The 14,690-nt window shown below is 36.7% G+C and overlaps 1 protein-coding gene across 2 annotated transcripts in view; it reads right to left on the bottom strand.

Annotated features, from left to right (window-relative positions):
* Cow (Proteoglycan Cow) overlaps positions 1-14,690 on the bottom strand; it is a 258,438-nt gene that overhangs the window by 48,313 nt on the left and 195,435 nt on the right. For both annotated transcript variants that reach the window (XM_076440902.1, XM_076440903.1), the window contains one exon: positions 2,368-2,513. In XM_076440902.1, coding sequence (XP_076297017.1) covers positions 2,368-2,513 — 146 coding nt within the window. The remainder of the gene's footprint in view (positions 1-2,367; positions 2,514-14,690) is intronic.

The following is a 14,690-nucleotide window of genomic DNA, read 5'->3' as shown; positions in this document are numbered from 1 at the left end:
CTCCTGCGTCTAAATAAATCTAATCGTGTTCGATTTAATTATTTTTCCTTATCGGTGCATTGTAAGATAGGCCAGAGTAAAAATATTTTATATTTTATTTTATCGCAAACAAAAATGAATTTTCAAGGAATTTTCTAGAATTTGTTCGGCCTCGTTCCGTCTTCCTGCGAGCTCCTGCGACTAAATAATTCAAATCATATTCGATTTAATTACTTTTCTTTATCGGTGCATTGTAAGATAGGCCAGAGTAAAAATATTTTATATTTTATTTTATCGCAAACAAAAATGAATTTTCAAGGAATTTTCTAGAATTTGTTCGGCCTCGTCCCGTCTTCCTGCGAGCTCCTGCGTCTAAATAAATCTAATCGTGTTCGATTTAATTACTTTTCTTTATCGGTGCATCGTAAGATAGGCCAGAGTAAAAATATTTTATATTTTATTTTATAGCACAGAGAAAAATGAATTTTCAAGGAATTTTCTAGAATTTGTTCGGCCTCGTCCCGTCTTCCTGCGAGCTCCTGCGTCTAAATAAATCTAATCGTGTTTGATTTAATTACTTTTACTTATCGGCGCATCGTAAGATAGGCTGAGGCCAAAATATTTTGTTTTATTTTATCGCACGGAGAAAAATGAGTTTTCAAGGAATTTTCTAGAATTTGTTGGGCCTCGTCCTGTCTTCCTTCGAGCTCCTGCGTCTAAATAATTCTAATCGTGTTCGATTTAATTACTTTTACTTATCGGCGCATCGTAAGATAGGCTGAGGCCAAAATATTTTATGTTTTATTTTATCGCACGGAGAAAAATGAGTTTTCAAGGAATTTTCTAGAATTTGTTGGGCCTCGTCCCGTCTTCCTGCGAGCTCCTGCGTCTAAATAAATCTAATCGTGTTCGAAAATATGTTATATTTTTATGTAATTTTCGAATACAGTAGTGGACAAAATTTGGGCGTACTTCCGAAAGCGACAACCCTCCGATTTTGCTGAAATTTTTGCCACAGTTTATCCCTGATTAGAGAAGAATGTCGCGAAAAGAATTTCTGACACAGTTCTTACTAAATATTTTCGAAAATATTGATTTTAGAACGAAAAGTTTCAAACAAAAAATGAAGCTCATAAAAAGCTCTACAAAAAAGGTTGTATATATTTTTTACGTAAACCTATTATTTTGGCCGTTACGACCCAGAATAACTTGGCGGCGATCAAATTAACTCTGTCACCTCCGATTTTTTTTATACTCTGGGTTCTTACGTATTTTGACATGCTGAATTTTATTCTCATAGCGGAAACCATACTTACTTCCGTAAATAATGGGAATTTTGAAAAATACTTCAGATAAAAGTTGTAGACCTCATCAAAATACACATTTTATATTCTATTGATTTTTGTCACAAAGATAATACTTTCTGAGAAAAATGATTGTTTGAAGTATTTTTCAAAATTACCATTATTTACGGAAATAAATGGAAGAAGCTATGATTTTCTCATGGTTTTTCAATGGTTTCCGCCATTACAATAAAATTCGCGCCAATTTTCACTATTATATTCGTAATCAGCACGTCAAACTACGTAAGAGTCCAGAGTATAAAAAAGATCGGAGGGTTGTCGCTTTTGGAAGTTTATCACAAAAGTTTAAAGGACAACTCTTGGTTTACTACGGGATGTGAAAAGAAACATTTCAAAAATTGCAATTGATCGGAATCGTTGAAAAATTACTAAAAGTTGCATTTTCAACTCGTTTATGTGGGCCTATATTGAAACTTTAATAAGTTGGAAACAACTTTTAACATTTTCTTCGTAGTTGCGACCAATTGGAATTTTTTCGAAGTCTCTTTTTTACGTCACGTAAAAATTGCTCGTATAATTGCTCGAACTTCTCAAAAAATATCCAAGTCGTATCATCTGATATTAAAAAAGTTATCGTTCATTTAAAAGTGTCCGAATATTGCTGTGGGTTTCTGTATAAACTTCATCTGACTGAGGAATGAAAATATAAATAACATCAGTTCGATAATGTTTAAAGCTTCAGCATAATATTTTAAGAGAACGATAAAGTCTTGACCGACGGTTCCTGTTCCGCTTTTCATCCTCGCGACGAATTTCTATTCGATGCAACGAAAAAAAAAAAGAATAGTTGACCTTTTACCTTGAAATTCAAGGGGGTGTAGAAACCGGAGGGAGTAGAATCTTTCTATAATATTCGCGACGTATAATTTCTATGCACCTTGTACAATGCTTGTATCTTTTTCAGGACAACGGAATATAGAGCCTTGACGAACGTTGCAAATTTGAGACACGGTTATCTTTCGAGCGCCGAAGGAATACGCGAAGGGCCGAAAATTTGGTAAAGTGAAAAACTGAAAGGGCTTACCTTTGCACGGGCAGAATCCCTTGCAGGCGAAGCGAACCGAAGTATGGTGGATGCAATTGTGGTAGATGAGCCGGCACGGCGAGCTGTACGTGCGATTATCGTTTCCGCAGAGGAACGCCGGCTTCACCACAGGACATTCTTGACATCTGGAACAAAAGGGAGACACGCGTCGTTACACCAAAGCCGTTCTCAGCCGACTGCACTGTGTGTTTTGATACGAGCCTGATCCCTCCCCACTCCGATCTCTCACCATCGAATCGTTAAACCCCCCATGGCCCCTGCCATAATCGTATAATCATCGCGAGGCTTCCCGGGGCGTACACGTTTTTTTTTTTGCTGTTCCATCGGTACGTTCGCCCAGGAATTTGATTACCCGTCGTAAATTCTCGCATACAAGAAAAAACAACACATGTGCGTGACAAAAAGATAACACGCGTCCTCCGAGAATCGTCAATTGTTTATATTATTGGGTTGGCAATTTTAAGGTGAAATAAAACCGAATTTCTTTGTTCGAGCGATGAACTTTAATCAATGAAATATCATTTCATTTGGTCTTTTCGGTATAAAATCATCGTTAACAAAAGGAGAAATCTGTTATTCATTAAAGTTCGTTGCTTGAATCAAAAAATAGGGATCTATTTCACCTTAAAATTATTTTCTTGCCAACCCAATATATTATTAATAATTACAGAATTTCTTTTCTGTAAAGAACAATTCAATATCTTTTATAATAACATCACGATATTTGTTTAAAGTTGAAAAACATGTTTTTTTTCAAAGCCATGTTTCTCAAAAATTATGCGCATAGGAGAAAAATTAAGGACAGATTCGGAATCAGCGCAAAAAACTCTATGAGGACCATCCAACAGTAATTAGGAGATGTAAAAAAAGTTGAAATTTGTTGGACAGTGTTATTATAGCGTTTTCGACTACTGACTACCCCCATTTTTGTATTATCGAGAAATGAGAACGTGAATCCCGCACCCTCGCAAACCTGGAAACGAGTCTACCGCCTTAACTTCACAGCGTTCAGCGTAGAACGTTCCGCGAATCGTCGAACAGCGATGAACCGTGAATTCCGACTGGCAAAATTCTGTCGGAGGCCGGCGGTGAAGGGGGGGGGGGGGCCAGGAATTAGCAGAAACGAATATACGGAACGTGGAAGAGATCGTTTTAAGTAAAAGATAAAAGGGAAGCCAATAAACGCGGCGGAATTGATAGGGGTTGCAAGAGAAAGGTTCGATGGAGGTCCGCGCGAGGGATCTGAAACTTTCTTTTCTATTTCTCCCTCTCTCTCTCTCTCTCTCGCTTTCTCTCTCTCTAGGGGCGGACGATAACACCTGGCCAAAGTTTGAAGCTTCTCACGGGCCACGAGCAGATGGGGCCGATATAAAAAGAGCGAGATTAAAGGCGGATTCGCACGTACATTATCAACCACGCCCTCCCGTTTCTCGCGTTACACCCTCTGTCGTCCCACCTTTCGCCTTGCCACGGCTTCCACGGGGATGAAACTCGACGCTCCGCGAAAATCTGCCGAGGAAATTCCGCGGCGCGTCTGTGTTCGTTTCGACGAAACTTTATCGCGATCGTTTTTTTTTCAACCCTTAACACATAGGCTTTTATAAAATTTTTTTTTAAATATTGCATTGTCATCCAATTCTGAGCTATGTTTAAAATTTCAAGTCTCTAGCTCATCGGGAAGTTAGTTTAAAATCAATTGCAAAATTTTTAGCGAGCTGACAGACAGACAAATATACAGACAAACAGACAGACAAACGGACAGACAAACAGACAGACAAACAGACAGACAAACGGACAGACAAACAGACAGACAAACAGACAGACAAACAGACAGACAAACAGACAAACTGACAGACAAACAGACAGAGGAACAGACAGAGGAACAGACAGAGGAACAGACAGACAAACTGACAGACAAACAGACAGAGGAACAGACAGAGGAACAGACAGAGGAACAGACAGACAAACAGACAGACAAACAAACAGACAGACAAACTATCAGACAAATAGACAGACAGACAAACTATCAGACAAATAGACAGACAGACAAACAGACAGACAAACAGACAGACAAACAGACAGACAAACAGACAGACAAACAGACAGACAAACAGACAAACTGACAGACAAACAGACAGAGGAACAGACAGACAAACAAACAGACAGACAAACTATCAGACAAATAGACAGACAGACAAACTATCAGACAAATAGACAGACAGACAAACTATCAGACAAACAAACAGACAGACAAACAGACAGACAAACAGACAGACAAACAGACAGACAAACAGACAGACAAACAGACAGACAAACAGACAGACAAACAGACAGAGGAACAGACAGACAAACAAACAGACAAACAAACAAACAGACAGACAAACTATCAGACAAATAGACAGACAGACAAACTATCAGACAAACAAACAGACAGACAAACAGACAGACAAACAGACAGACAAACAGACAGACAAACAGACAGACAAACAGACAGACAAACAGACAGACAGACAGACAAACAGACAGACAACCAGACAGACAAACGGACAGACAAGAAAGCGAGCTAATAAAATCGTGGTAAAATAAAGAATGTTTGCATTGATTGCAAGATACAGGAGCCAAATGAAAATTTCTTTCTTCTTTTAATTACCTTATTAAGGTGAAACTGATACACCGGTGGCCCCTAATCCTTTGTAATATGGCCGCTTTAAATCGTACGTACCCCCTTTCCGTTATAAATGCATAAAATCCGCAGTCTAATGATTACCTAAGGTGATCCAATTCAATTTTGCACGAGTTTTATGAAGAGCTTGTAATTGTTAGGAAGCGATATGTGTGTGTGTGTATCGGTAACGTGTTTGGTGCTCTCGGGGTATAGATGTTAATCTGTCCGAAGGATCGTGATCGCATCAACGGCCGTGGAACGAACAGAGCCGTTCATTTGACAGGCCACTGGCAGATTTAGCGTTAATCGATTCGATCATGTCGATGAATGTTTACAATGATACGGTTTTTTGATTCGGTCTTGCTTCTTTTTTTTTTTTTTTGTTTTGTTTTATCGTGACCGTCGGTTTGACAGGCCGTCGATCGGCAATTTCACAGGTTTCACCGGGCAACATCCGTCCGGAACGAACCGAACCGAATTCGCTCGAATTATTAACTATCAATTATTCGGCCAGCACCGGCGTGTCGATACCATCGGAGTCGATTGGCTACGTAATCTCGGCGCTCGGAAATGAATTAATTCGCGCGCGGATTCGATTATTCTGTCGAGCAATTCCGACGGCTGATAAAACAAGCCCCGGACCATCGACGTACATACTTGAACCGTACCCGGCACGGTGCCCTAACACTGCTGGGAACTGACTTAACGAGCAACTGGTGTGATCGCTGCTTACGCCGGAACGCGTCTTTCGTCGTTCCGTAACGCTGAACTGGAAAACAACACCTGGTGGTGTGAATGTACCAGTAAGTGGCCAATCGAGAGATCGCACTACAATCATTTATACTTCGTTGCTCTCAATACTCGCTGAGGGACAAGTATGGAAGCCTAGAACAGTTAACAAGAGATTCCAGGGTAATGGGAGATTGTAAGACGGACTAAAACGTATGAAATAATTTTTCCTAGCCCCATACAAATTTCTAACCCCGTACAGATAGTCCTGCAAAATTTGTGATTGTGAATTTTTAATAGCTATGGAAATACTTGTATGATTTAATCCCGTTTAAGAAGATGGAGGCGACATCTTGAATGTCCTTCAGTAATTATTGTCACTTAATTTTCCGAATGAAAGGGACTATTATTGTAGGTGTTCAAAAAGGAATGATTCCAATTTAAAAAAATGGAGTTGCTCTTGAATGTCCTTCAGTAATTACAGTCACTGAATTTTCCTAATAAAAGGGAGCATTGTTGTATATAGGTGTTTAAAAAGGAATGATCCCTATTAAAAAAAAAATGGAGGCGGACTTGAATGTCCTTCAGTAATCATTGTCACTGAATTCCTAATAAAAAGGAGCATTATTGTATGTAGGTGTTCAAAAAGGAATGATCCCTATTAAAAAAAAAAAATAGAGGCGAACTTGAATGCCCTTGAGCAATTATTGCCACTGAATCCCTAAGAAAAGGGAGCATTATTGTATGTAGGTGTTCAAAAAGAAATGACCCCTATTAAAAAAAAATGAAGTCGACATTGAATGTCCTTCAGTAATTATTGTCACTGAATTCCTAATAAAAGGGAGCATTATTGTATGTAGGTGTTCAAAAAGAAATGATCCCTGTCACTGAATACCTAATGAAAGGGTCTATCATTGTAGGTGTCCAAAAAGGAATGATCCCGTTTAAAAAAAAAATGGAGGCGTCCTTGAGTAATTATAGTCATTAAATTTTCCTAATAAAAGGGAGCATTGTTGTATATAGGTGTTTAAAATGGAATGATCCCGTTTAAAAAAAATGGAGTCGACATTGAATGTCCTCCAGTAATTATTGTCACTGAATTCCTAATAAAAGGGAGCATTATTGTATGTAGGTGTTCAAAAAGGAATGACCCCTATTAAAAACAAATGAAGTCGACATTGAATGTCTTTCAGTAATTATTGTCACTGAATTCCTAATAAAAGGGAGCATTATTGTATGTAGGTGTTCAAAAAGGAATGATCCCTATAAAAAAAAAAAATGGAGGCGATCTTGAATGTCCTTGAGCTTATTTCCACTGAACTCCTTATGAAAGGGTCTATCATTGTAGGTGTTTAAAAAGGAGTGTAAAAAAATGGAGACGACCTTGAGATCTCTAAAAAGAAGTAACATGAAAACAAATATTTTTATCGCATCGTGGGAGAGCCCTATTGAACCATTCAACTTCGTGCACAAGACATTGAACGTATTTTCAAAAATAACAAAAGTCACTCGCACCCTGTATAAATACAAACAATTAAAAGTATGCTTTATTTACTTCCTAGGAGAAAAACACAAAGAGAATCGTAATACAAAAAAGGTACCGATTTAATTGTCCTTGAGATGAATTAGACGATCTCGGAGGTGGGGATTATTAAAATGGATTCGCATGATTCCGAGCGGGTTATGAAGGCACGCGGGCGTTCTCGTTAATAAAGAAGCCGCCATAGTGTTCTCGGTAGCATCCTGATTCGGCCGCAATGCCGCCAGTAGGTAGCTTGTGCTTCGAGAATTTGTGGTTGTCGGCAAACGTGTAATTAGTTTAAACCGAGTAACGCGGTAATTAAGCTAGTTCAAACTCCTTTATCAAGACGGGGGGGCCCGCCCGGTCTCTGTCTGCCTGTCCGCGTTTCGAAGCGGCGGATTTTCTCTATCGCGACATCCGGCAAACATCTCCGTGGATCGAGATCGGCGAATAAATCGGATTTAACACGGGAATCAGAGCATTGCTTGCCTCGATGGAATATAGAAATTAATTTGGTATCGACACGGGGATGACTCGTGTTCGGAATTACGCTCTTCGAACATTGTTAGAACTTTAATAAAACGTGCACGCTGGACTCCATATCGAAAAATAATATCACTGCGGATTTGTGTGTGGAATAAAAATTGCGTTATTCCGAAGCTAGAGGAGACATGTTGTATATTGGGTTGGAAAGAAGGTACGTGGCTCAAATTAAGAATCGAAGATAAGATTAAGGTATTTGTTCATATGTTTATTCAATAACTAGAGAAATTACCGCGGAAATGGAAAAAAGTAATTGTTACAGAATGGAAAATATGTTATTGGATAAATCTATGAATTTTAGCTTTCAATTTTCATTTACAAACGCTACGAACTTTCGTTCCAACCAAATAGATCATTTCTTTTCTAGATAATTGTAGACTGAAATTAAACATGGCTGCAAGTGCCATTTTTTCAAATATTGTTTTTCTGCAAAAGAGGGTGCAAGTTCCCTGACAATTGGTTACAAGACGATTTTACAAGGTTCACATGAATTTTCCTCGGAATTTTAATTTTGGACATTTTTAATTACGGTCTTCAATTTTAATATAAATATGATGTTCCAGTATTTTCCTGCATATTTTTAAAAATATGTTTTCACAGTTTTAACTCTCATGACAATAACCAAACTTTTCCACGATATGCAATGGTGTTCTATTTTATAGTTTCAATGCATATTTTTATTCCTCATATGTAAATTAATTTATGATGATTCAAGAACATGAAATCTTCACGCAATAGTTTTGAATTTTATCAGCAAAAATATTCAAGAAGTTTTAAAGAGAAATTGAAAGTGATATTCAATGATGTCCAACTTTATGTGTTCATTGCATATTTTTATTCCTCAAATGTAAATTAATCTACGACGATTCGAGAACAGAAAATCTACAATAATTTTGATATTTATCAACAAAAATATTAAAGAAGTTTTCAGGAGAAATTGAAAGTGATATTCAATGATGTCCAACTTTATGTGTTCATTGCGTATTTTTATTCCTCAAATGTAAATTAATCTACGACGATTCGAGAACAGAAAATCTACAATAATTTTGATATTTATCAACAAAAATATTAAAGAAGTTTTCAAGAGAAATTGAAAGTGATATTCAACGATGTCCTACTTTATATGTTCATTGCGTATTTTTATTCCTCAAATGAAAATTAATCTACGACGATTCGAGAACAGAAAATCTACAATAATTTTGATATTTATCAACAAAAATATTAAAGTTTTCAAGAGGAATTGAAACTGATATTTAATGACGTCCTACTTTATGTGTTCATTGTATATTTTTATTCCTCAAATATAAATTAATCTACGACGATTCGAGAACAGAAAATCTACAATAATTTTGATATTTATCAACAAAAGTATATAAAGAAGTTTTCAAGAGAAATTGAAAGCGTTTGACATAAGGGTTAAAAGGTTAAATAGCACCTAGAAAATTTCTGCAAACGTCTAAATACGAGACAGAAATGGAGTGCTTCAAAAAATTCCGGAGAGAAACACACGACGCTAGAATCCGCCAAAATGACAATTAACAGGACAGCGAGAATCGCCTTGTAATTGCGTTTAAGTTCACGGGGACACGTTTCCTCCAGTTCGAGAGCACCTTCGTGTACTTGCAGCGTTGCACAGGCTGCAGCACGCTTTTCGGCCCCTTGCAATTCTCCGTTACGACGATGCAGTGCTTAACGGTTATGAAGCCGTGCGTTACGGGAATTCCGAAATTTTTCACTGGGAAACACCGGCGAATTTAGAAACCGGACGGCGCACCTGTGCGCGCGTGCATGTGCATGCGATGAAACACAACGCCCCGGCAGAGAGGATAATGTAACACGGACCGAGAATAATAAACTGGGTTCCACGCAAAAATGGTGCGCCCAGTCGAATAAATACGAGCAAGCCCCCCCCCCGCCCCTCTCTCGAATTATGGTCCCGAAAGTTCCCTCTGGGTTATGCGAATTCTGTATTATACGAGAACCCCAACGATACTCGAGCATGGCGCTCCATACAACGAAATACTGCATGCCGTTAACTTCAATTTCAACTTCTCAGTGAGAAATTGATAATTTAATAGTAAACCTACCGTGGTCTAATTTTACAATTAATTACCGAGATTGTTGAACTACAATACAGTGGTTTGAAAAACTGAAAGAGGACGAAGTTATACTGTATATGTATAGTGTATAAAAGACAGATTTTGCAATCAATGTAATTGTGTCTGTAATCTTTTTTATCTGCATTATTTTTTTTAGAAATGATCTCCTATTTTCAAGATGAAAGACAGCTTTTGCAATCAATGTAATAGTGTCTGTAATCTTTTTTATCTGCATTATTTTTTTTAGAAATGATCTCCTATTTTCAAGATGAAAGACAGCTTTTGCAATCAATGTAATAGTGTCTGTAATCTTTTCTATCTGCATTATTTTTTTAGAAATGATCTTCTATTTTCAAGATAAAAGACAGCTTTTGCAATCAATGTAATGGTGTCTGTAATCCTTTTTATCTGCATTATATTTTTAGAAATGATCTTCTATTTTCAAGATAAAAGACAGTTTTGCTATCAATGTAATTGTGTCTGTAATCTTTTTTATCTGCATTATTTTTTTTAGAAATGATCTTCTATTTTCAAGATAAAAGGCAGCTTTTGCAATCAATGTAATAGTGTCTGTAATCTTTTTTATCTGCATTATTTTTTTAGAAATGATCTTCATTTCAAGATCATCTTGACCGTCAATTTTTTAGATGGCATAAGCAATGTAATTTGGTCTAAATTGATCCTCATTTCAATCATACGAAAGCGCGTTCCCAAACAAATTCATTCGTATTTTTTCATAAATGGAAAGAATAGTTCTCGATAAAAAGCTGGCTAGTAAAATCAAGTTAATAAGAATAAATTGACAGTAAACCTACCACGGTCTAATTTTACAATTAATTATTGAAGTTGTAGAGATACCTTCGTGGGAGATTGTATGCATAGAGTGTATTTTTTTGTGAAAACTATTGTAATTCGAAAAACATGAAAGAGGAAGTGGAATTTCTATTTCTTTTTTCAGAAATGATCTTCATTTCAAGATCATCATAACCTTCAATTGTTTAAATGAAACAAGCAATGTAATGGTGTCAGTAATATTTTTAACAGTATTAAACCCTTAGCAGTCGCAGCTACTCTAACTTGAAACGTAACAATGCTTTCGACCTAGAATAATTCCATTGTGTATGATCTTTTTCATGTTATGAACATGAAATTAATATAATATCTCATATAATAATCTCATCTCATATAATTGATTAGATACCAACGTATTTAATAATGTAAACAATATTGTGAGTAATGGTGCAACAATTTCTAAGGGTTAATTTTTTAGAATAGAACATATTTCATAATGTAAACAATATTGTGAATAATGGTACAACTATTCCTAAGGGTTAATTTTTTTAGAAATGACCTCCACTTAAAGATCACCTTGACCTCCAATTTTTCAAATGGAATGCCCTGTATTTTTTATAGCATACAAAAGCGTGTGCCAAAACCAGAGTTGAGCAAACATTTTATTCGAATAAAAATTTTTGCCCCACTCTGGCCAAAACGAATTCACTTGTTATAAATTAAATATGATTATCAATCGTAATTTTGGTAATCAACTTGTAATGATCTGAGCGCACAGGTTCGATCAATGATGAAAACAACAGCAATTTTGCAAATTAATTAAAACCTCGACGTTTCGATCCTGATGTGGATCTCAAAAACGTCGAGGTTTTAATTAATTTGCAAAATTGCTGTTGTTTTCATCATTGATCGAACCTGTGCGCCGAGATCATTACAAGTTGAATTCACTTGTGTACCACATAAAGACTTCCAAGGTCACACAAGGTCACAAATGGAAAAAGTATAGTTTTCGAAAAATACGCTGGCTAGTGAAATAGCACAAATAATAATAAATTGAATTAATAAAAATAAATTCACTCGTTTAAAGGTTGGTACGGGAACCGGAAATTTATAATAATCTCTCTGGGGGTGGGGGTGAACGCCAGGTAAATTTAGATGGCGCGAAAGGGATCGTATGGGGTTAAATAATTATCTAGAGACGCCCCCTTCCTCGGGGCTGGAACTTGTTCGCAAGAATAAAAACATTCTGTTTCAACGAAATCTTTTAATTGATCGCTCGCGCGTGGTCCCCGGCATCCCTCCTCTTATCAAACAAGAATAAATGTCCTCGTAAACCAGCCCCACGGTTGCCCACGCACACAGAGACGCGGAACAGAGAGGGGGTGAGAGGAAGCTGAGAGAGCTAATGCTATCGAACTGCGACCGTAACAGAGACTCGTATTTCTCCATAAGCAGGTGGGACGTGTGTTGTTTGTTGCCGTGGCGCGGGTCGATTGAAAACCGAAGTTTCCGCGAGTTACCGGAAATGCGGGCCTGGACGAGAGGAGAAGGAGGGGGCGACGAGAGCAAAGTGGCAGGCCGCCGGGGATTGCATTTCGCATTCATGGAATTCCATCGGGCCGCTGGCGCGCGCACACCCGTAAATCAAAAGTTCCGACCGGCCTTCGAATCCGGCGAAATAAAAGGAGAAAGAATCAGAAAATAGAGAGCCGTGACCACTCGATCCGACGAAACCGGATCTGCAACAAGATCGAGGAGATCTACGCCCGTTTCATTAGCTAGATCGATTTTCCCGTTTCCCCGGAATCCAGCGCACTGTTGTTGCTGTTAGGAAACAATTTCTTGAGAAGTTCGATAGAGTTCGATCGTGAGCAGACTTTTTGGATTTTTATGCAAAATAAAAATTGTATTTAGTGGAAGGTACAAGTGTGGATCTGTGTGGTGAGCAGAGTTGCGTAAAAATTTTATTTAACACTGAACGTACCACTACTGGTCAAATGAACGGTTCCAGAATTTTCATTTTACTTTTATTGAAATTATAAAGTTGCTTTCGTGGTAGATGATTAAATATATTAATTTAATAGCGCAAACATTATAACATGGACCACACAAAATTCAAATAAATTTAATCTTGTTTATTTTTATAAGGTAACATGTACTGGCTGCGTTTGAAGCTCGGTAGGTTTAGTGGAAATAAAAATTTAGAATACGGTGCGTTCAGAAATACCACTTGGAAAAAACCCCTTTGTTCGAAATTTTTATATTGGGTTGGCAAATAAGTTCGTTCGGCTTTTTACATTGGAATAAATCACAAAAACCGAACGAACTTATTTGCCAACCCAATATAAATAAAATTTTTGTTAAAATAAGGTTGTTTGTTTAACTTTTATAATTCCATCCGCTGCATGAACAACAAGATCTACGTAAACATTTATTTCTGTCGTTAATGATATTATAGAGTCGAAAATAACTAGACAATGGATTTTATACATCTATGGCAACAACGAGTAGGTGTAATTTAAAATATTAAGACCTTTAGAAAACTTTAAAAATACTGTTGTATTATTTTCAACCCATTAAACATATTAGGGAAGAAAATAAATTTCTATTTATATCATGGAGTCGAAAATAACTAGACAATGGATTTTATACATCTATGGCAACAACGAGTAGGTGTAATTTAAAATATTAAGACCTTTAGAAAACTTTAAAAATACTGTTGTATTATTTTCAACCCATTAAACATATTAGGGAAGAAAATAAATTTCTATTTATATCATGGAGTCGAAAATAACTAGACAATGGATTTTATACATCTATGGTAACAACGAGTAGGTGTAATTTAAAATATTAAGACCTTTAGAAAACTTTAAAAATACTGTTGTATTATTTTCAACCCATTAAACATATTAGGGAAGAAAATAAATTTCTATTTATATCATGGAGTCGAAAATAACTAGACAATGGATTTTATGCATTTATGGCAACAATGAGTAGGTGTAATTTAAAATATTAAGACCTTTAGAAAACTTTAAAAATACTGCTGTATTATTTTCAACCCATTAAACACATGAAGAAAGAAAATAAATTTCTAATTGTTGCAATTCAGGTAGAAAGTGTTTATTTTGCATAAAGATCCGCTGTCTAAAAATAACGAATGTGTTCACCCCGTGTTGAATTTAATCCATCTACCATGTTTGTCATAAATAAATAAAACGTGCAGTCTAATCGTTGCATGTTAAACCAATCGAACAGTCACATTTTTTTTTTAGTAAAAACAAAAGCTCAAGCTCGTCAATTATTTTGCGCAGAAAATAAATTTCTATTTCGTTCCAGTTTGTTGGAATAATTTGCTGTCTAAAAATAACAACGAATGTGTTCACCGATTTGCATTTAATCCATGTACCATGTTTGTCATAAATAAATAAAACGTGCAGTCTAGTCACAATTACATTTTTATATAGGAACAAAAGTTCAAGCTCGCGCCAATTGTTTTGCGCAGAAAATAAATGGCTGCTCTTTAGTTTACCGGACTCAAAATTTGTGCCGTTCTCCTATAAATTATGATGTATCTGGTATGTAACCCAGTATATTCGAAATTTCGATCCTGTAGGATTAATGGTTCAGGAGTTATGCTTGCTTAAAGTTGAGCAATCTTCAGTGTTTTTGACAGGTGAGGGCGCCGCCATATTGGTTTCTAGTGACAGTCGCGCGCCGCTTACCGAGTTGTTTGGTGATTAGAACGCAGGGCTGGCAAGGACCGGCTACAAACCAATATGGCGGCGCCCTTACCTGTCAAAAACACTGCAGATTTATCAACTTTAAGCAAGCATAACTCCTGAACCATTGATCCTACAGCACTGAAACTTCGACATACATCAATATTCGAAATACATCATAATTTAGAGGAGAAAGCTACAAATTTTGAATCCGGTAGAGTAAAGTACACCTA

This window comes from Lasioglossum baleicum, chromosome 16 (assembly GCF_051020765.1).
Source record: "Lasioglossum baleicum chromosome 16, iyLasBale1, whole genome shotgun sequence".
Taxonomy (NCBI): Eukaryota; Metazoa; Arthropoda; class Insecta; order Hymenoptera; family Halictidae; genus Lasioglossum; species Lasioglossum baleicum.
The sequence above is the reverse complement of the archived record's forward strand: the minus strand, read 5'-3'. Positions and strand labels throughout refer to the sequence as shown.